We start from the raw sequence: 22662 nt of genomic DNA, 5'->3' as shown, positions 1-22662 counted from the left end.
CTCTCTCTCTCTCTCTCTCTCTCTCTCTCTCTCTCTCTCTCTCTGTGTGTGTGTGTGTGTGTGTGTGTGAAGGCTTTTAGATTAAATTCTGCATTTGGGCTCCATACTTTCACCTCACCCCCCCAACGCAATCTGAGCATTTTTGTGACCCTTACCAGAATTCCATACGCTGACTGCGCGTTCCAGAAGCAGACGCACTGCCCCAACAAACTCACTGAGTTGTGCAATGAGAAAGTTGCCCCATTCCCAAACACATCTCCTCAGCCCTGAGGGCTAGAAACTTGCATTGCAAAATTATGCAGTGTGAAAAAGCAACGGGGCCTGGTGCTCGCAATCCAACCTTGTATCCTGTGCACTAAGTACAGAGACAGAGAATCAGAGGGAGCTAGAAGCTGGTGGCACCTAGCTTTCAGTGTCCCAAGGAAGGGCAAACCACCCACTCACCCCCTCCTCACAATTTAGCCTACTATACAGCCCATGTTAGGTCACAAGCAGGAATGTTGAGGCTTGTAATCCTCCAATAAATCTTAATCCTATTAAGTAAAGGCAGAGAAGCCGATCAGTTCCAGCTAATGCTCATCCCGCCTTACCAAGAAGTCAGTCCTTCGGTGCAGCAGCACCTGCACTTTGGAACTCCCTGCCTTTTGACAAAAGAACCCCCAAAGAGCCTGGCTGTTGGATCAAGCCCAGGCCCATCTGTTCTGTTCTCCAAGTGGCCAATGAGATGTGCTAATGGGAAGCTGGCTAATAGGACTTTGGCACAAACAATAGTGCTCTTTGCCCATAGGAGAGCAGCTCCATCCCCTCGATCAGTTTGGTTGCCATTTTCTGATGCTTTCCCAACTCTACAATATCCTTCATAGGTTAAGGTCCAATTGCACGGGCAGGGGAAAGCCTGAGCAAAAGGATAAAAAGTCTTCACAAGACAACTGATGCTCCGTATCTGGCAGAAGGAAGGGCATTCTCACATGAACAGGAGCAGCAGCAGAAAATGCCCATTTTGGGGAAACTGCCCTGTGATATTCTGAAGGGTGCAGTGCCGCAAGTAGAATTCCCTTGATAATCTTTAGAAGAGGCTTTAAAGGAGGATGGGACAAATTCACGGAGAAGAGAGCTATTGATGACTATTAGCCATTATGGTTGTGCTCTGCCTCAACAGCTGGAGGCCATCATGCTTCTTATGCTCAGGACCTGCTTGGGGGTTTCCCCTGGGGGGGTCTCTGGGTGGCCACCGTGAGAACAGGATGCTGGACTAGGCCTGACCAAGCAGGCTCTTCTACCATAATTTGTTTCTTCTGTACCAGCAGCAAGCTACTAGTTATTAGTTACTAGTTGACCCTCCCACGCGTTGCTGTGGGTTATCGCTGTGGCTGCCCCTAACCTGTGACGATCCATGACGCGTTGCTGTGCCTGACTCAGGGTCATAGCTGTCAAGTTCTCCCTTTTTTTAAGGGAAATTCCCTTATGCTGAATAGGCTTCCTCGCGAGAAAAGGGAAAACTTGACAGCTATGCTCAGGGTCAATGTTTCCCAGGAAAGGGGAAGGATGTGCCCGTTCCCCCCTGGACTATGTGTCCCCCCCCCATGGTTGTGTCTCATCCCTGTGTTTACTCCCATCCTGTAAGGACCCATGAGGTATCCCATCCCCCTCCCCCCCACCCTACGTGACCTATTTGGGCCCCACCCAGGGCTCCATTCGGGATAGTATTTAAAGGGCTGTACAGTGGAACCTCGGTTTATGAACACCTCGGTTTACGAACTTTCAGTTTACGAACGCCGCAGACCCATCTGGAACGGATTAATTCACTTTCCATTACTTTCAATGGGAAAGTTCACTTCAGTTTATGAACGCTTCAGTTTATGAACAGACTTCCGGAACCAATTACACCCATGCTTCGGGTTAAGTATGCTTCAGGTTGAGTACTCCGCGGAACCGTCTGGAACGGAATAATCCACTTTCCATTACTTTCAATGGAAAAGTTCGCTTCAGTTTATGAATGCTTCAGTTTAAGTACTCCGCGGACCGCCTGGAACAGATTAATCCACTTTCCATTACTTTCAATGGGAAAGTTCGCTTTAGTTTATGAACGCTTCAGTTTATGAACAGAGTTCCGGAACCAATTGTGTTCATAAACTGAGGTACAGTGGTACCTCTACTTACGAATAACTCTACTTACGAATGTTTCTACTTACGAATGGAGCTCCGTCCGCCATCTTGGATGCGGTCTAGATAGGATTTTTTCTACTTATGAATTTTTAGATAGGTTGCTTCGGCTTACGAATTTTTTCTCCCAATGCATTCCTATGGGATTCGACTTACGAATGTGCGTTCGGAATGCATTAAATTCGTAAGTAGAGGTACCACTGTACCACTGTAGAGCTGAGGCCTAGTCTGTAAAGTGGAGCCTATTTGTATAACCCTCCCACTTTCCTATACAAGCCTGATGACTCTGTTGCGACGCCATCCTCTCCCCCTTGGCCCCCATCACATGTAACTTCCAGCCCATCTTTTTGCTTTTGCAGAAACATCTCCTTGTACTCTGTAAAGCTCGCCTCAGCAGAGCAGGCTTCTTCAGATGAGCTATATCCAGTTGCCAAGATCACCTCTCGCTCGTCGGGTGCCCAGGATGATGTCGCATTAGTCCAGCTGGCAAAACTGGCACCCGTCACATCGACCACCCGCCCCATTTGCCTTCCTGACCCGCTCCACGTTGTACCACCTGGGACTGGGTGCTGGGCGATAGGATCAAAGGAACGGGGTGGTAAGGCACAGGTGTTTCTGTCTCTGGAGGCTGGGAGTGTCTCGTGGGGATGGGGCAAAATTTAATTCCGTTCTCACTTAAAATCATATATCTATCCACCTAATTTGCAGTTTCTGAAACAATATGGAAACTGAAATGCAGCCATCCTTTGAAATATACCAAATTTTGTGGTGCAGTTTTCAAGCAAAGTAATGTGTACAAAAAGGCATAGACTAGTGCAGTGGCTCCCAAAAATGTTTGGGGGCCACCCCTCCCCTTCCACAAACTCGTCCCCAGAGCCCGCTACCCTACCCTACAAAAAACATTATTCAGAATAGCGGTTTACACAACCCATAAGATAATAACACATCAAAATTCAAAACATTAGCAATTAATCACACTTTTATTCAAAATCCAATTAAAACCATTTAGTTTAATTAATTCAACAATTGGATGGACTTGATCCCATGATACCAGCTTTTCAAGGTCTGATACTCATTTAGCAAGAGTCTTGTGTGTCACATCCATCTTAAGTCTTCTTTTCTTTATCAAGTCTTTCAAACCAAACAAAGTTGCGCAGTTAAGTGTCTAATTATAAATAGAAGTCCATCTGTACCTCTCGAAATTAATTAGGTTTCTTAATGGGGCTTGGCGTAGAAAACCAATTGTAAGTGTTGAGAAGAAGAAAAACATACCATCCTCCGTAATCCAACCTCCGTGACTGAGAATCTCTTTGAAGTCTTTTTGAAATCCGAGCTTAAACGCCAGGGGCTGTACAATTCTGCAGGTTTTTCCTCAGTCTTCTTCGGTCCAGACTATGTCTGTTTATTGTCCAAATCTAATTATTTTATCTAAACAGATATAATTATCTAAACAGATATCCCCGGCTATGGGAGTGGCATTGGAGAGTGCCAGCCGTGTTGTGCTCTGTGACCCAGTGTCCTGCCTCTTGCACAACGCAAGCTGGCAATCTCGAACAATCTGCTGGTCTTCCAGACAGTCCTCCCCCTGGGGAGTCTGCCAGGGCTAATTACCCCCATACCAGCCCTGAATTAGTGGCACGGCTGGGGTCCGATCGTATGGGAGTCAGCCATTTCCCACCGCTGGAAACAGGAAGTGCTTATCTGGGATTTTTATATTTTGGTAAATGATTTTTAAATTTGATTTCATGATATATATTTAAAAAAAACCACGGTTGTAACAAAAGACGGAAATTAAAAGATGAAAAGCAAAACTACGAAATAGGCATGTAGAATGAGTAGTGTTGCACATGGGTCCAAGTAAGGACTAATGCAATTGCTGTAGCACCTTTTCAGGAGGTCCTCTGGAAACCCTGTGAATTATAGCAAAGCCACCCGTGGGTTTATTTAGGTCAGGATATACCAGCAACATGTCCAGTCGGAGGGCATTTCTAACTCATTGGCTCCCACAAGAGGCTTGTTTGCATACTGCACTTTCACATTAGAAAATACTGACCCTCTGGTTTTGTCTTCAGAATCTTACAAATAAGAGAGGTCTTATAAAAGGCACTGGTTGTTCGCTGATCTGGTTTATCCTTGTCATCGAAAATGTAAACATATACCTCCGAAACAAGAATGGCTGGGGAAATCGTGAGGTACTATTTCTTTCTTGCAAACAGTCTTGAAGAGATAAAACGAGGAATGTGTAAAAGCATTGCAGGGATCGTGGATAAAGTTTGACAATAGAAAAGCATAGCCCGTGAGTTAGGATAAGCAGGTTGCTCCACAGACAGGGAGCCCCGTGCATCCAAATTCAAAGTGTAATGAGAGCTATTTATGGGAGACTTTTGAGCAGCCGAAGTTGATGGGCTTGGAGGAGAAAAGATCACAAGCCATGGGGAGAAAGAGCAAAGAGGGCAGGCAGATCCTTAAGAGGCTTGTGGCGTTCCTTTCCAGCAGCTGACCCTGACATCCTTCAGTGGACCATGACCTTCATGGACAGCTGCATCCCCACCTCTTCCTTGGTCTCCACCTGCGCACAGCCATCCAACCTCCAAAAGAACCCTCAGGTAACTACCCTGTTGCTTTGAATTTCATGGATGATGGCTATGCTCTGCCTCTCGAGTCAGAGGCAGTGATGCTTCTGAATATGGTGGCTAGCTTTCCAATTGCAATCCTCTGGCAGTTCATCTTCACATTTGGGTTTTCTCTCTCTCTTGATAGCTGAGTAAAGGAGGGCTTTTTGTCTGCCCGGGAGAGGACGGGCAGCTTTACCTGGAGGGAATCTTTACATCTTCAGTGGAAAGTCAAAGCAAAGGAAAGGAGATCAGCCAATCAGCCACCTTTGTGCGTGTCGCCCCTTTAGTTCCATGGATCAGCTCTCAACTGCTCCCGAGAAGGGGCATGGGAGTCCTCGGCTAAAGCAGGACCCTCTGGGCTCCTTGTGATTGGGGTTTGTCAAGGACCACGTGTGTGTTCACAGAAGTAGAGTTGGAAAGGACCCCCGAGTCATCTAGCCCAAAACCCCTGCAATGCAGGAAACGCAACTAAAGCATCCCTGACAGATGGCTATCCAACCTTTGCTTACAAACCTCCAAGGAGAGTCCACCACCTTTGAAGGGAGTCTGTTCCACTGTTAAGTTCTTACTGTCAGAAAGTTCTTTCAAATGTTTAGTCAGAATCTCATTTCTTCTCACTTGAAGCCATTGGTTTAGGTCCTACCCCCCTGGAGAAGGATAAAACAAGCTTGCTCTCTCTTCCAAGTGACAGCTCTGTAGATGTCTGAAGCTGGCTATCATACCTCCTATTAGTCTCCTCTTTGGCAGGCTAAACATTCAAAGCTTGCTCCATACAGCCAGCAAGATTTTGTTCAATGGGAGACTGTGGGGTGAGCTTCCTGTTTTTTAGATCAGCTTCCCCCAAGCCTGGTAGCTTTCCAGATGTTATTGGACTACAACTTCCATCCTCCCTCCCTGGTGACCATGTCAGGTGAGGCTGATGGGTCCATCATCATCTGGAGGGCTGCAGGCAATCCCCATCCCTGCTGTACAGTGTCCACACAGAGGCCCAGTTTCTGGGGAACACGAGGCAAAGGCTACTGGACTCGGGTCCTGCGTGTGGGATCCCCACAATCATCGTTGGGCAGGGTGAGCAGCAGGATGAACCTGACCTTTTATATAGGCATTTGGATCCTAGCCTTTGAAAGCATTTCTTATAGATTGTATTTTATTAAGTCTATAGATTTCCATATCCTCTCTCATGTGAGTGATTTTAGATAGTTCTTCTGTAGAAGCAGCTACTTTGCATGGCTAGACTTTTATTTTATCTTTTACCATGGTGGGTTTTCCAGTTCACTGATAGTTGTTCAGAAAGCTACTTGAAAGGTCTTTTGGCAGAAAATGAGGCCTATAAATAAAGTAAGGAGACTTCAATGGTTTTGTGCGTTCTCTCTCTCTCTCCCAAGCACCAAGGGTGGGGAACCTGTGGCCCTCCCAGTGTGGTTGGATTACAGTTCGCAGCATGCTGGTTGGGGCTGATGGGAAGGAGTTTTAATATGGGGACAGCCATATTGAACCTAGGACCTTCTGCACACAGTACAGATGCTCTGCCACTGAACTATGGCCCGTCCCTATTCTAAATTATGGTTGTCATTATGATTATATTTATTTACCGGTACATCCCTCCTTTCCCCCCCAGACTGGGGCTCAAGGCGGCTTACACAAATTAAAACCATAGCAATTCCAAAGAAAAAAACAAAAAAGAGATGGGGGGGGAGGTTCTCTCAAACCTTCAGACCTCCCTCCCTCCCTCCCAACCTCCCTCCCTTCCTGGGTTCCATTTCTAAATTTTATTCCTGCATATTTTACAGTAATCTATCTATTATATATCCATAGTATCCAAAGTTTATGTTACTTTACAAGTGTCAGTATTCCTGCCAATGATTTCAACTGTTTACAGTGGTCTCTCAAATATGTTATTCCGGTCATTCACAAATATTCAGTCTTCCTGGTTTCTGATCTTTCCCATCAATCTTACCATTTAGGCATATTCCATCAGCTTGGTCTGCCACTCTTCTCTGGTCGGAACTTTTTCTTCTTTCCATCTCTGGGCTAAGAGCATCCTTGCTGCTGTCGTTGCATACATAAACAGTATTTTCTTTTGGTAGTTCCGCACCTATGATTCCTAACAAAAAAAGCCTCTGGGAAAACACACACACACACGTTAATAGTTTAATTACTTTTAAACTAAATAAATAATTAAACTCTAATAGAATTAAAACAATTTAAAAACAAATCTATTACAACCCAAATAATAAAAACAGCACAGCACTATTAAAAAACCCTTTCCATTAAAAACAGTCATTCCCCAAAGGTCTGTCGGAAGAAAACAGTCTTCACCTGCCGGCAGAAGGACAGCAAGGAGGGGATCAGTCTGGCCTCTCTAGGGAGGGAGTTCCAAAGCCTGGGAGCCGCCACGAAGAAGGCCCTCTCCCGCATCCTTACCAAGCATGCCTATGAGGTGGTGGCATTTAGAGAAGGCCCTCCTCTGAAGATTTCAGAGCCCAGGCAGGTTCATATGGGAAATATAGTCCTTCAGATAGCCTGGCAAACCTCAGCACACAGCTTGCTCAACTGCAAATCTGGCTCCTCCTGTCTATCTCAAATTTATCTGGCTTTGTCAATAACTGTGAAATCTGAGCTTGGCTGTCTGCTGATGAAATTAACAGTGCAAGTCTCTACATGTCCACATCAAAGTACAGTGGGACCTCGATTTACGAATTTAATCCGTTCCGAATGCACACTCGTAGGTCAAAAACTTAGTAAGTCGAGTTTCCCATAGGAAAAGTGGTTTCCCATAGGAATGCATTGGAAACGGAAAAATTCGTAAGTCGAGGAAACCACATCTAAAAACTTGCAAGTCGAGGAAACCGCATCTAGCCGCGAATGGGTTTTCCATTAGGATGTCGAAAAAATCGTAAGCGCGGCCACTTTTTCCGCTCGTAACTCGAAAACGTCGGATGTCGAGTAGCTCGTAAGTCGAGGTCCCACTGTAAGTCTCAATGAATTCAATTGGGCTTATTACCAGGTAAGTGTGTATACAATGGAAACTTAAGCCACTTAATCTGGTTTGAAGTAATGACTCTGGTGATGCAGGTTACAGTTATATTTCAGTTTTATTGCATTAGCCAGTGGGCATAACACATAATCAAAACCTGGAAATGTTAGATTTTCTGCAGCACAGTTTAAGAACCTAAGAAGATCAAGCCAAAGGCCCATCAAGTCCAACATCCTGATCTCACAGTGGCCAAGCAGATGCCCCAAGGGGAAACCAGCAAGCAGGATTTGAGCACAGGAACACTGTCCCCTCCTGCAGTTTCCAGCAACTGGCATTCAGAAGCATTGTTCCCTCCAACCACAGGGGCAGAGCATAGCCATCAAGGCTAATATATATGGATACCCCCCTCCTCTGTGAATTTATCCTATCCTTTTTAAAGCCGTCTAGGTTGGTGGCCATCACTGCCTCCTGTTGGGTGAGTTCCGTAGTTTAACTATGTACTGCGTGAAGAAGTCCTTTCTTTGGTCTGTTCCGAATCTTACAACCTTCAGCTTCGTGGGATGTCCACTAGCTCTAGTGTTATGTGAAAGGGGGAAAAACTTTGCTCTGCCCACTTTCTTCATACCATGCATAATTTTATAAACATTCTTACACATATTACATATAACTCATATACACATATTACACCAATACATAACACAAGGTACGACTGTATTCTTTTCTAATGTTCCACTGAGCATTAAACAGTTTGGTTAAATATCTCTCTCTCTCTCTCTCTCTCTCTCTCTCTCTCTCTCTCTCTCTCTCTCTCTCTCTCTGTGTGTGTGTGTGTGTGTGTGTGTGAAGGCTTTTAGATTAAATTCTGCATTTGGGCTCCATACTTTCACCTCACCCCCCCAACGCAATCTGAGCATTTTTGTGACCCTTACCAGAATTCCATACGCTGACTGCGCGTTCCAGAAGCAGACGCACTGCCCCAACAAACTCACTGAGTTGTGCAATGAGAAAGTTGCCCCATTCCCAAACACATCTCCTCAGCCCTGAGGGCTAGAAACTTGCATTGCAAAATTATGCAGTGTGAAAAAGCAACGGGGCCTGGTGCTCGCAATCCAACCTTGTATCCTGTGCACTAAGTACAGAGACAGAGAATCAGAGGGAGCTAGAAGCTGGTGGCACCTAGCTTTCAGTGTCCCAAGGAAGGGCAAACCACCCACTCACCCCCTCCTCACAATTTAGCCTACTATACAGCCCATGTTAGGTCACAAGCAGGAATGTTGAGGCTTGTAATCCTCCAATAAATCTTAATCCTATTAAGTAAAGGCAGAGAAGCCGATCAGTTCCAGCTAATGCTCATCCCGCCTTACCAAGAAGTCAGTCCTTCGGTGCAGCAGCACCTGCACTTTGGAACTCCCTGCCTTTTGACAAAAGAACCCCCAAAGAGCCTGGCTGTTGGATCAAGCCCAGGCCCATCTGTTCTGTTCTCCAAGTGGCCAATGAGATGTGCTAATGGGAAGCTGGCTAATAGGACTTTGGCACAAACAATAGTGCTCTTTGCCCATAGGAGAGCAGCTCCATCCCCTCGATCAGTTTGGTTGCCATTTTCTGATGCTTTCCCAACTCTACAATATCCTTCATAGGTTAAGGTCCAATTGCACGGGCAGGGGAAAGCCTGAGCAAAAGGATAAAAAGTCTTCACAAGACAACTGATGCTCCGTATCTGGCAGAAGGAAGGGCATTCTCACATGAACAGGAGCAGCAGCAGAAAATGCCCATTTTGGGGAAACTGCCCTGTGATATTCTGAAGGGTGCAGTGCCGCAAGTAGAATTCCCTTGATAATCTTTAGAAGAGGCTTTAAAGGAGGATGGGACAAATTCACGGAGAAGAGAGCTATTGATGACTATTAGCCATTATGGTTGTGCTCTGCCTCAACAGCTGGAGGCCATCATGCTTCTTATGCTCAGGACCTGCTTGGGGGTTTCCCCTGGGGGGGTCTCTGGGTGGCCACCGTGAGAACAGGATGCTGGACTAGGCCTGACCAAGCAGGCTCTTCTACCATAATTTGTTTCTTCTGTACCAGCAGCAAGCTACTAGTTATTAGTTACTAGTTGACCCTCCCACGCGTTGCTGTGGGTTATCGCTGTGGCTGCCCCTAACCTGTGACGATCCATGACGCGTTGCTGTGCCTGACTCAGGGTCATAGCTGTCAAGTTCTCCCTTTTTTTAAGGGAAATTCCCTTATGCTGAATAGGCTTCCTCGCGAGAAAAGGGAAAACTTGACAGCTATGCTCAGGGTCAATGTTTCCCAGGAAAGGGGAAGGATGTGCCCGTTCCCCCCTGGACTATGTGTCCCCCCCCCATGGTTGTGTCTCATCCCTGTGTTTACTCCCATCCTGTAAGGACCCATGAGGTATCCCATCCCCCTCCCCCCCACCCTACGTGACCTATTTGGGCCCCACCCAGGGCTCCATTCGGGATAGTATTTAAAGGGCTGTACAGTGGAACCTCGGTTTATGAACACCTCGGTTTACGAACTTTCAGTTTACGAACGCCGCAGACCCATCTGGAACGGATTAATTCACTTTCCATTACTTTCAATGGGAAAGTTCACTTCAGTTTATGAACGCTTCAGTTTATGAACAGACTTCCGGAACCAATTACACCCATGCTTCGGGTTAAGTATGCTTCAGGTTGAGTACTCCGCGGAACCGTCTGGAACGGAATAATCCACTTTCCATTACTTTCAATGGAAAAGTTCGCTTCAGTTTATGAATGCTTCAGTTTAAGTACTCCGCGGACCGCCTGGAACAGATTAATCCACTTTCCATTACTTTCAATGGGAAAGTTCGCTTTAGTTTATGAACGCTTCAGTTTATGAACAGAGTTCCGGAACCAATTGTGTTCATAAACTGAGGTACAGTGGTACCTCTACTTACGAATAACTCTACTTACGAATGTTTCTACTTACGAATGGAGCTCCGTCCGCCATCTTGGATGCGGTCTAGATAGGATTTTTTCTACTTATGAATTTTTAGATAGGTTGCTTCGGCTTACGAATTTTTTCTCCCAATGCATTCCTATGGGATTCGACTTACGAATGTGCGTTCGGAATGCATTAAATTCGTAAGTAGAGGTACCACTGTACCACTGTAGAGCTGAGGCCTAGTCTGTAAAGTGGAGCCTATTTGTATAACCCTCCCACTTTCCTATACAAGCCTGATGACTCTGTTGCGACGCCATCCTCTCCCCCTTGGCCCCCATCACATGTAACTTCCAGCCCATCTTTTTGCTTTTGCAGAAACATCTCCTTGTACTCTGTAAAGCTCGCCTCAGCAGAGCAGGCTTCTTCAGATGAGCTATATCCAGTTGCCAAGATCACCTCTCGCTCGTCGGGTGCCCAGGATGATGTCGCATTAGTCCAGCTGGCAAAACTGGCACCCGTCACATCGACCACCCGCCCCATTTGCCTTCCTGACCCGCTCCACGTTGTACCACCTGGGACTGGGTGCTGGGCGATAGGATCAAAGGAACGGGGTGGTAAGGCACAGGTGTTTCTGTCTCTGGAGGCTGGGAGTGTCTCGTGGGGATGGGGCAAAATTTAATTCCGTTCTCACTTAAAATCATATATCTATCCACCTAATTTGCAGTTTCTGAAACAATATGGAAACTGAAATGCAGCCATCCTTTGAAATATACCAAATTTTGTGGTGCAGTTTTCAAGCAAAGTAATGTGTACAAAAAGGCATAGACTAGTGCAGTGGCTCCCAAAAATGTTTGGGGGCCACCCCTCCCCTTCCACAAACTCGTCCCCAGAGCCCGCTACCCTACCCTACAAAAAACATTATTCAGAATAGCGGTTTACACAACCCATAAGATAATAACACATCAAAATTCAAAACATTAGCAATTAATCACACTTTTATTCAAAATCCAATTAAAACCATTTAGTTTAATTAATTCAACAATTGGATGGACTTGATCCCATGATACCAGCTTTTCAAGGTCTGATACTCATTTAGCAAGAGTCTTGTGTGTCACATCCATCTTAAGTCTTCTTTTCTTTATCAAGTCTTTCAAACCAAACAAAGTTGCGCAGTTAAGTGTCTAATTATAAATAGAAGTCCATCTGTACCTCTCGAAATTAATTAGGTTTCTTAATGGGGCTTGGCGTAGAAAACCAATTGTAAGTGTTGAGAAGAAGAAAAACATACCATCCTCCGTAATCCAACCTCCGTGACTGAGAATCTCTTTGAAGTCTTTTTGAAATCCGAGCTTAAACGCCAGGGGCTGTACAATTCTGCAGGTTTTTCCTCAGTCTTCTTCGGTCCAGACTATGTCTGTTTATTGTCCAAATCTAATTATTTTATCTAAACAGATATAATTATCTAAACAGATATCCCCGGCTATGGGAGTGGCATTGGAGAGTGCCAGCCGTGTTGTGCTCTGTGACCCAGTGTCCTGCCTCTTGCACAACGCAAGCTGGCAATCTCGAACAATCTGCTGGTCTTCCAGACAGTCCTCCCCCTGGGGAGTCTGCCAGGGCTAATTACCCCCATACCAGCCCTGAATTAGTGGCACGGCTGGGGTCCGATCGTATGGGAGTCAGCCATTTCCCACCGCTGGAAACAGGAAGTGCTTATCTGGGATTTTTATATTTTGGTAAATGATTTTTAAATTTGATTTCATGATATATATTTAAAAAAAACCACGGTTGTAACAAAAGACGGAAATTAAAAGATGAAAAGCAAAACTACGAAATAGGCATGTAGAATGAGTAGTGTTGCACATGGGTCCAAGTAAGGACTAATGCAATTGCTGTAGCACCTTTTCAGGAGGTCCTCTGGAAACCCTGTGAATTATAGCAAAGCCACCCGTGGGTTTATTTAGGTCAGGATATACCAGCAACATGTCCAGTCGGAGGGCATTTCTAACTCATTGGCTCCCACAAGAGGCTTGTTTGCATACTGCACTTTCACATTAGAAAATACTGACCCTCTGGTTTTGTCTTCAGAATCTTACAAATAAGAGAGGTCTTATAAAAGGCACTGGTTGTTCGCTGATCTGGTTTATCCTTGTCATCGAAAATGTAAACATATACCTCCGAAACAAGAATGGCTGGGGAAATCGTGAGGTACTATTTCTTTCTTGCAAACAGTCTTGAAGAGATAAAACGAGGAATGTGTAAAAGCATTGCAGGGATCGTGGATAAAGTTTGACAATAGAAAAGCATAGCCCGTGAGTTAGGATAAGCAGGTTGCTCCACAGACAGGGAGCCCCGTGCATCCAAATTCAAAGTGTAATGAGAGCTATTTATGGGAGACTTTTGAGCAGCCGAAGTTGATGGGCTTGGAGGAGAAAAGATCACAAGCCATGGGGAGAAAGAGCAAAGAGGGCAGGCAGATCCTTAAGAGGCTTGTGGCGTTCCTTTCCAGCAGCTGACCCTGACATCCTTCAGTGGACCATGACCTTCATGGACAGCTGCATCCCCACCTCTTCCTTGGTCTCCACCTGCGCACAGCCATCCAACCTCCAAAAGAACCCTCAGGTAACTACCCTGTTGCTTTGAATTTCATGGATGATGGCTATGCTCTGCCTCTCGAGTCAGAGGCAGTGATGCTTCTGAATATGGTGGCTAGCTTTCCAATTGCAATCCTCTGGCAGTTCATCTTCACATTTGGGTTTTCTCTCTCTCTTGATAGCTGAGTAAAGGAGGGCTTTTTGTCTGCCCGGGAGAGGACGGGCAGCTTTACCTGGAGGGAATCTTTACATCTTCAGTGGAAAGTCAAAGCAAAGGAAAGGAGATCAGCCAATCAGCCACCTTTGTGCGTGTCGCCCCTTTAGTTCCATGGATCAGCTCTCAACTGCTCCCGAGAAGGGGCATGGGAGTCCTCGGCTAAAGCAGGACCCTCTGGGCTCCTTGTGATTGGGGTTTGTCAAGGACCACGTGTGTGTTCACAGAAGTAGAGTTGGAAAGGACCCCCGAGTCATCTAGCCCAAAACCCCTGCAATGCAGGAAACGCAACTAAAGCATCCCTGACAGATGGCTATCCAACCTTTGCTTACAAACCTCCAAGGAGAGTCCACCACCTTTGAAGGGAGTCTGTTCCACTGTTAAGTTCTTACTGTCAGAAAGTTCTTTCAAATGTTTAGTCAGAATCTCATTTCTTCTCACTTGAAGCCATTGGTTTAGGTCCTACCCCCCTGGAGAAGGATAAAACAAGCTTGCTCTCTCTTCCAAGTGACAGCTCTGTAGATGTCTGAAGCTGGCTATCATACCTCCTATTAGTCTCCTCTTTGGCAGGCTAAACATTCAAAGCTTGCTCCATACAGCCAGCAAGATTTTGTTCAATGGGAGACTGTGGGGTGAGCTTCCTGTTTTTTAGATCAGCTTCCCCCAAGCCTGGTAGCTTTCCAGATGTTATTGGACTACAACTTCCATCCTCCCTCCCTGGTGACCATGTCAGGTGAGGCTGATGGGTCCATCATCATCTGGAGGGCTGCAGGCAATCCCCATCCCTGCTGTACAGTGTCCACACAGAGGCCCAGTTTCTGGGGAACACGAGGCAAAGGCTACTGGACTCGGGTCCTGCGTGTGGGATCCCCACAATCATCGTTGGGCAGGGTGAGCAGCAGGATGAACCTGACCTTTTATATAGGCATTTGGATCCTAGCCTTTGAAAGCATTTCTTATAGATTGTATTTTATTAAGTCTATAGATTTCCATATCCTCTCTCATGTGAGTGATTTTAGATAGTTCTTCTGTAGAAGCAGCTACTTTGCATGGCTAGACTTTTATTTTATCTTTTACCATGGTGGGTTTTCCAGTTCACTGATAGTTGTTCAGAAAGCTACTTGAAAGGTCTTTTGGCAGAAAATGAGGCCTATAAATAAAGTAAGGAGACTTCAATGGTTTTGTGCGTTCTCTCTCTCTCTCCCAAGCACCAAGGGTGGGGAACCTGTGGCCCTCCCAGTGTGGTTGGATTACAGTTCGCAGCATGCTGGTTGGGGCTGATGGGAAGGAGTTTTAATATGGGGACAGCCATGGCTTCCCCACACCTACCCCTATCAGACATCAACGCCTCATTAAAGCACCTTAGAAAACCATATACACACAGCATTATGGCCCCTTTAAAAGCCAAGAGGAATAGTGATGTTTTGTGGGCAAACAAGGAGGGTGCAAAGAGGTTCATCCAGATGTTTCAAGTTGTTTGTACACCAGATCGGACTGCACACAGGCTGCCCATTTTTAAAAGATTTATTATGTCTTGTCACAACCTCTGTTGACTGGAGGAAATGTCAGTCCTGGGGCAAACCAATCAGTTGTCCAAAGAGTTCAAAATAAAGGATGGGATAATGCCTCATTCTCCCCATCTCTGCGACATCAGGTGTTGAATCTGGGGACAGAAAATGTCCAGCACAGCTGATGGCTGAAGTACAGCTCAGAATGAAGGACCTATGTCCTCATATAGTCAGACAGCAGACAGCCAGCTCCCCCTGCAGTGTTCCTCCCACCCAGCAATCAGCCCTCACACCATCATACTAAAGAGCCAGCTAGCTTGAGAGGTTTCTACACAAAAATTGGAGGAGACGTCCATAAACCACAGTATGGCAATCACTTTATTTGGACCAGCCAAAGTGTCATAAAGTCAAATCCCATGCTTGGAAGGGAGCTTGTGGGTCATCTAGTCCATCCACCTGCTACAGCAACCCTGCTAGACGGTAACCTCTCGAGCTAGGCGAGCAGAAGCGTTCAACACCTCCAAAACTGCTCATTAGCCTGGATTTTAAATGAAACAAGGGGGAAGGATTTTGGTATTTGCAATTTGCAACTGTCATGGGATGCAGTTCAGAATGGCTTGTGCAGCTTAGCCTCTGCCAAGGCCTCCTGGGACATAGAAAATATAATTACTGTTCTCCCACTGGCTTAAAAATATAAAATAAAATTGGTTGTGTCGCTGGCACTGAGCAGGGCACATAGGTCCCCTTGTGAGGCACAGGGTGATAGGAAACAGCCACAGTGATCTTTGTACAAGATATATTTGGTTTATGTATGTTTTGGGATAAGACTGAAGTCTCCTCTCTCCCCTTTCCTCACTTCATGGAACTTAGGAAGCTGCATTCTAGCAGATGTCTGCCCGGTCACATCTACTCTGACTAGATGAGGCTCTCCATCTTCTGTGACCCAGTCTTTCTTAAGATACCAGAGATTGAATATTGAACCTTTTTTAAAAAAACAAAGCAGGAGCTCTGCCACTGAGCTATAGCCCTTCCCAGAACTGTAAGCAAACCAGCATTATTTTATACAAAGTCACAATGATTTTTATCAGTAGCAAGATAACTCCCAAACCCAAATGAACATACCTGTAAAAAATAAATCAGAGCTGTAGGCTACAGTCCCTGATTCAGGGTGTCTGTGGTTGCAGCCCAAGTCCTGTAGAAAGCTCACTTCAAGACACCATGCTTTCAAGCAGGTACTAGCTGCCACCTTTCCATACTCTTATGAAATCACATGTGTAGGATGCCCCACCCAAGGGTTCAGGGTTCATAACAATTCAAGGCCAACACACACATATACAGAAAAGGCACAGTAGAAATTTACCAGTTCTGGCCCAGCCAGCCACCCTCTCAAAAGATAAAACCACATGAAATCATTTTGTAAGATTGCTTGAGCTTGGGTATAACAAGGAGATGGAGCCCTGAACTTGTGGAGCTCTCTGTGTAGATCAAGTAGAGAGAATACCATCATCTGATCGTAAGGGGTTGCCACAAGACATGGAAGGGGGTGGTTTCTTTGGTACACTGAGTTGAAGCTGTTTAGGACCTTAAAAATCCTTCATCCACCTGGAGTAGACTCCCATCTTGGAGGGAAAACCTTTGCTGATCCTCACATGAACTGCAGGCAGTAGAATACAAGAATTTCACCCTACATGAACTCGGCAAAGCTCTGCAGATTCTGACGCTGCTCCTGCAGCTGGAAACTCAGGTGCATGGGGGACACTGGAGCAATCTGTCCTCTTGGGTACCCCTGAGTCAGACCCACTGAAATGCTGCGAGATGGATCCTGGCGGAGATTGGAAATGGTGCTGGATGCATGACCCTCCAAGGGCACCAGTGCACTGATTCAGCACAGGACTGGGCATGCACTGTGGCTGAGATCCAGGAGGGCGTGTACTGGGGTGTTGCATATGAACAGCAAGCAAGGAGGGAGGAGAGGAGCTGTGATAGCTCTGAGTGGGGTAAGAACCAGGTGGTGGGTTTAGCCTGAAGAGAAGAGAGGAGAGGCGTCATTCCAGATAAAATAAATGACTTCTTTACACAGCACATAATTAAACAACGGCAACTTGCTCCTATAGAAAGAAGTAATGGCCAGCAAGCTAGATGGATTTAAAAGAGGATTAGACAACTTGATGGAGGAGAGGCCTATCAATATATATTAACTTTGATGGCTATACTCTGCCTCTGCATTTGAAAGCAGCAATGCTTTTGAATACCAGTTGCTGGAAACCCCAGGAGGGGAGAATGCTCTCATACTTGGGTCCTGCTTGAGGGTTTCCCATTGGGGGCATCTGGTTGGACTAGATAGGCCTCTAGCCTGATCCAGCAGGGCTATTCATATGTTTTTATGTTCATATCTAAAGCCAATCAAGCACATGACTCCCTTACTGGGATTGGCATACTTACTTCCTGCTATGAGAAGCCCTTCTCTCTGCTATAGACCCTGGAACATACTTCATTCCTGGTATTCTCTTCAGCAGACGGAAAGGGAACTTTTTATCCAGACGAGAGACTGTTGATTCGGGGAGATCTGCACCGAAGCAGTAGCCATAACCATCTGAGTTTGGCAAGTAGCTTAGGAAGAGCTAGAAAAAGAGCCCAGGCTGTCTCCCTATTGTGCATTGTTTTATAGTCCTCTAGTTCAGCCTCCCCATAGTCACTCTTTCTGTTCTAAAATAAAAAGGCACTGACACTGTAGCCTTTTCTCACAATGAGAGTGATCCAGATGCCCTGATTATTTTGGTTGGCCTTTTATTTTTTTATTTTTACATTTCTATCCTACTAACCCTCCAAAGAGCCCATGGTGGTATATGTGGTTTTTCCTTGCTCTCCCTTCAGCAGCGACCCTGGGAGGCTGGACAGACTGAGAGACTGGCTGGCCCAAGATCAGGAGCCAGATTCACAGCAGAGTTGGGAATTTAAACCCTGGTCTCTCCCAAGTCCTAGTTCACAATAACCAAATTGAATTTTGACCAGGAGAGGGTCCTAATGGCCAGATAAAGAGGTTTGGAGGGCCCCATTCAGCATTTCCCCAAACTAGCTTATGGGAATCTATTCCAAAGGATACAGATGTCTCCAATTAAGAGGCCGCAGATGTTCCCTAGGAGAGAGGAACTTAGAATAAGCCAAGCCACGCAAATCAGGACCCAAGGCACCAGTGCCACATGGATGTTGGCCCCAAACAGCAGTGTCCTCCTCATTCGGGAGCGGGCAACAGATGCAGCCAGCATGGCAAAAGCCACAGGCACAAAGCCTTTGGTATCTGCCACTTCCCAGAGCCTGGAAACGGCAGCCCAGAGCATCAGGTAGAGCAGAGCTAAGGAAACGGCAAAGGCCACAGTGAGGAAGCAGTGTCTCACAGTGCCCACAGTCTTCTCAAAGCTGCCGGCGAAGTACCAAATGATGATGGCGCCACATACCAAGGAGATCACATCTTCATATACACAGATGTAGGTCACCAGCCTATATACTGAGATGGAAAAAAATGTCATGTTGGTAAGAGAGATACCCTGTTCCTACACAAGGAGCAACACAGTAAGCTGCCTTACACTGGGTAAGTCCATTGAGCTCAGTGTTGCCCACAATGACAGGCAGTGGCTCTCCAGGGTTTCAAACTTGTGGACGCTTGCAGCCCTATCTGGAGGTGTCCTTGGGGGCTGAACCTGGGACCTCTGTATGCACAGCAGGTGCTCTGCCCCTGAGCTTTTACTTACCGTGTTTCCCCTTTTTTAATACGTAGTCAGAAAGTAAGCCATGGCAGGGTTTTTAACCATTTGAGAGCTATAAGACATACCCCGAAAATAAGCCATACTTCCGCACCAGCTAGCAGGACCCAGCATGCCGGCCGCGACAGGAGGAGGAAGCCTGCCGGGTCGGGTCAGTGCCCGGAAGCGGCGGTGGCTGCTTTAGTGCCAATAAAGCGTGCAGCAGTGCCGCACGGAGCACCAGCCAGCAGGACCCAGCTCCTGCAATGCCGGCCGCGGCAGGAGGAGGAAGCCTGCGGGGTCGGGTGGGTGCCCAGAAGCGGTGGCGGCTGCAGCGTTGACAAAGCGTGAAGCAGCGCCGCACGAAGCACCAAGGGCACGAGCGGCAGGAGGAAAGAGAGAGAGGCTCGTTACTTGCGGCACTTTAAGAGAAGCAGCCAGAACCGATCTCCACATTCCGAGCCTCCCTTTTGCGCGTGCGGGCATGTTAAAGCCCCGATCACTTCACTCCCCACTTCTTCCTCGCCATCCCTCCCTTTCACGCATTGCCTTGACCCCGCAGCCCCCCTCCCTGGCCATCTTCCCCTAAGTGCAGCGCTGCTTCGTGAGCGCTGCAGCCGCACGCTCTCTGTGTGTGCTGCAGCCGCACGCTCTCTGTGTGTGCGCGTGTCTCTTTCTTTCTCTCCCTGTGCGTCCGTCTCTCTCTGTGTGTGTGTTTGTGCGCGTCTCTTTCTTTCTCTCCCCGTGCATCCGTCTCTGTGTGTGTGTGTGTGCGCGCGCGTCTCTTTCTCTCTCTCCCCCGTGCGTCTCTGTGTGTGTGTGTGCGCGCGCGTCTCTTTCTTTCTCTCCCCCGTGCGTCCGTCTCTCTCTGTGTGTGTGTGTGCGCGCGTCTCCTTCTCTCTCTCCCCCGTGCGTCTCTCTCTCTGTGTGCGCGCGTCTCTTTTTTTCTCTTCCTGTGCGTCCGTCTCTCTCTCTCTCTGTGTGTGTGTGTGTGCGCGCGCGCGTCTCTCTCTCTCCCCCCCGTGCGTCTCTCTGTGTGTGTGTTTGTGCGCGTCTCTTTCTTTCTCTCCCCGTGCATCCGTCTCTCTCTGTGTGTGTGTTTGTGCGCGTCTCTTTCTTTCTCTCCCCGTGCATCCGTCTCTCTCTGTGTGTGTGTTTGTGCGCGTCTCTTTCTTTCTCTCCCCGTGCATCCGTCTCTCTCTGTGTGTGTGTTTGTGCGCGTCTCTTTCTTTCTCTCCCCGTGCATCCGTCTCTCTCTGTGTGTGTGTTTGTGCGCGTCTCTTTCTTTCTCTCCCCGTGCATCCGTCTCTCTCTGTGTGTGTGTTTGTGCGCGTCTCTTTCTTTCTCTCCCCGTGCATCCGTCTCTCTCTGTGTGTGTGTTTGTGCGCGTCTCTTTCTTTCTCTCCCCGTGCATCCGTCTCTCTCTCTGTGTGTGTGTTTGTGCGCGTCTCTTTCTTTCTCTCCCCCGTGCGTCCGTCTCTCTCTGTGTGTGTGTTTGTGCGCGTCTCTTTCTTTCTCTCCCCGTGCATCCGTCTCTCTGTGTGTGTGTGTTTGTGCGCGTCTCTTTCTTTCTCTCCCCGTGCATCCGTCTCTCTCTGTGTGTGTGTTTGTGCGCGTCTCTTTCTTTCTCTCCCCCGTGCGTCCGTCTCTCTCTGTGTGTGTGTGCGCGCGTCTCTTTCTCTCTCTCCCCCGTGCGTCTCTCTGTGTGTGTGTGTGTGTGTGTGTGCGCGCGCGTCTCTTTCTTTCTCTCCCTGTGCGTGTCTCTCTCTCAGTGTGTGTGTGTGTGTGTGTGTGTGTGTGTGTGTGTGTGTTTGCGCGCGCGCGCGTCTCCCCCCCCCACAGAGAAAAGGTTCCGCTTCGGCTCGTCATTCAGCCGCGCGCGCGCGCCAGGGGCATGGGCCCAAGCCTCGTCCCCCTCGCGCTTCCCTCACAAGCATCTCAGAGCGGGACGGGTCACGGCCTCCCTCCTCATTCCTCGGCCGGCGTGAGAGAGCCCGGGGAGCAGAAGGATCCCAGGTTTAACCCCCAGGTACCCCCAAGTTTGAAATTCTGGAGAGCTGCTGCCAGCCTGGTTGACAGTAAAACCTGGATAGCACAGTAGGCTAGAGTGTGGTGTTTATAATGTGCGCGGAAGAGAGCACCGAGTGTCCTGAGCCAGTGGGACCCAGTTGTACCAGCACTTAAAAAAAAAGACACCCCCTGAAAATAAGCCACCGTGTGTTTTTTTGAGGAAAAAAAGTTATAAGACGGTGTCTTAAAAAAGGGGAAACACGGTAAAAGCAAAGGAAAGCTCCAGTCCACGTTGTTCTAAACAAAGGGCTGGTTTAAAGAGGAACATAGGAAGCTGCCTTATGCTGACTATTGGTCCACAGGTAGCTCATTCTTGTGTAGCTCTCCAGGGTTTCAGACCATGCTCTCTTTTCCCCAGCCCTCACTGGACATGCGGTTGGGTATTGAACCTGAGACATGCAAAACGGATGCTCTAACCCCGTGGTTCCCAACAGGGGGTAATTTGATTTCTAAGGGGAGCAATTCCAGAATGAGTTATTGACAGTGAATGGCCTTTTAGGCTTCCTCCACGTGAATAGGAGCATCAGGATTTGAGAGATGCTTAGGTGGGGCATGGCCAAAAAAACGTTGGGAAACACTGCTCTAGCCACTGAGGTTCAGCCCTTAGCGTAGGAGTCCCCAGTTCCTCCTCCCTTGACTCAGGACCCCCAAAGACCCTACTCCCCATTTTGGCAATAACTCCCGCCCCCGTCAAAAAGAAAGGGGGGTCGGTGTCCCTCCACCTCACCCTGTCCCTCCAGCACCGCCTCGGGGCGCAGCGAAAAGGCCGAAGAAAGGTCTCCCGGCAGGCCCCGCTCCGCCCCCCACCGCAGCAGGCTCGGCCCAGAGGCCAGGAAGGAGAGCAGCACCGTCAGGCAAGTCGCCACCGGCAGCCGCTCCATCTTCCTCCTGCTTCCCTCAGAGTCCAACTGCTGGGATCAGAAGTACTTCCGCCTTTCCCGGTTTTGCTTCCGGGTCCTTGGTGGTTGCGTCCGTTGCCAAGGAGTCTGCAGGCTGTCTCTCTCGCTCCCTCTCCGCGTTGCTGAGGGAGGAGGGCGGAACGCCGCGGCGCCTGCTTCCGATAGGATGGCGCCTTTTACAGCCCCGCCCACCGCCACCCCACGTCCTCGTGGAGGGAGACTCTCTCGCTCCCGACGGGCTGAGGTGATTCGTGGGAGGTGACGTCAATCCCTGTGGTAGTTAAAGGGGAGGGACGTGGCTGAGGGAGAGACGGGTTCCTTTGGGGTGTGGTTAAGGGAGAGGCGTGGTCAGTGAAGGAGAGAAGTTAAAGGACAGGCGAGGCCACTGAGGGCGTGGCTGACAGGATTTGATTTCCCAAGGGGCATGGCTGAATGAGAGAGATTCATGGGGGCGTGGTTAAATGAGAGCCAATGTCTATGATTGGCGTGGCGCAGTAGAGGCGAGGCTCTAATGGGCGTAGCTAAAGTAGAGGCGAACACTGAGATGGCTCTTGCAACACTATTTATTGTATTTTCGGCATGTGTTAAATTTTGCCTTCTGCTTGGCTTACATCCATTTACTTTGTTAACAATGCCAGCCTTCTTAACTCACAGAGGTGATTTAAATCGTCTCCATGTAGGTGACCTTGCAAGGACAAAGACCCAAAGGAAGAGGCTCAACAATCGCCACCCATTGCTGAGTGAGCAAAGGCAGCGACATACATTTCTTTGCAGATCCTGGGCTAAGTTGTCCCTGCTACATTCGTGCAACCTTTTAAGTTACATACAGGCAAGTTCAAAAGTGCAGTTTTCTCCTTAGGTGTATTGGATGTGACGAGATGGCCCCAATTTTCCAGAGGTGGAACCCACTCTACTTCCCTCTTTGAATAATGTTGGGGGCATCCCTCAGTCTTCAGAAAGG

The 22662-nt window shown here is 47.8% G+C and overlaps 2 protein-coding genes and 1 long non-coding RNA gene across 7 annotated transcripts in view; 2 read left to right on the top strand and 1 right to left on the bottom strand.

The window, feature by feature from the left end:
• The window catches only part of LOC118096995 (uncharacterized), a 33814-nt gene extending 27683 nt beyond the window's left edge, over nt 1-6131 (top strand). For 3 of the 4 annotated variants that reach the window (XM_035139511.3, XM_035139509.3, XM_088657737.1), the window contains 3 exons: nt 2523-2761; nt 4657-4769; nt 4924-6131. In XM_035139511.3, the coding sequence (XP_034995402.2) occupies nt 2523-2761; nt 4657-4769; nt 4924-5121 (550 nt within the window). In that variant the 3' untranslated portion in view covers nt 5122-6131. The remainder of the gene's footprint in view (nt 1-2522; nt 2762-4656; nt 4770-4923) is intronic. The other variant, XM_035139508.3, reaches the window with a different exon arrangement.
• A 4437-nt stretch (nt 6132-10568) lies between these two features.
• On the top strand, nt 10569-14653 carry LOC148683565 (uncharacterized). The gene is made up of 3 exons (XR_015946998.1): nt 10569-11290; nt 13186-13298; nt 13453-14653. It is a non-coding gene; the product is annotated as an uncharacterized LOC148683565 (long non-coding RNA).
• A 694-nt stretch (nt 14654-15347) lies between these two features.
• Nucleotides 15348-21721, bottom strand: RHBDD2 (rhomboid domain containing 2). 2 transcript variants are annotated; one of them, XM_088657733.1, is made up of 4 exons: nt 21005-21721; nt 18096-18736; nt 17435-17585; nt 15348-17014 (listed from the first exon to the last, which is right to left on the bottom strand). In XM_088657733.1, exons 2-4 carry the CDS (start codon nt 18517-18519, stop codon nt 16672-16674), a joined length of 918 nt encoding a protein of 305 aa, XP_088513859.1. In that variant the 5' UTR covers nt 18520-18736; nt 21005-21721; the 3' UTR covers nt 15348-16671. The 2 variants fall into 2 exon arrangements, with proteins under 2 accessions (XP_088513859.1, XP_034995404.2); XM_035139513.3 differs by having other exon boundaries at nt 18096-18497; nt 21530-21721.
• Nucleotides 21722-22662: the final 941 nt, after the last annotated feature.

This window comes from Zootoca vivipara, chromosome 14 (genome assembly GCF_965207765.1).
Source record: "Zootoca vivipara chromosome 14, rZooViv2.hap1.1, whole genome shotgun sequence".
Classification (NCBI taxonomy): domain Eukaryota; kingdom Metazoa; phylum Chordata; class Lepidosauria; order Squamata; family Lacertidae; genus Zootoca; species Zootoca vivipara.
This window is presented reverse-complemented; position numbering and strand designations above follow the sequence as displayed.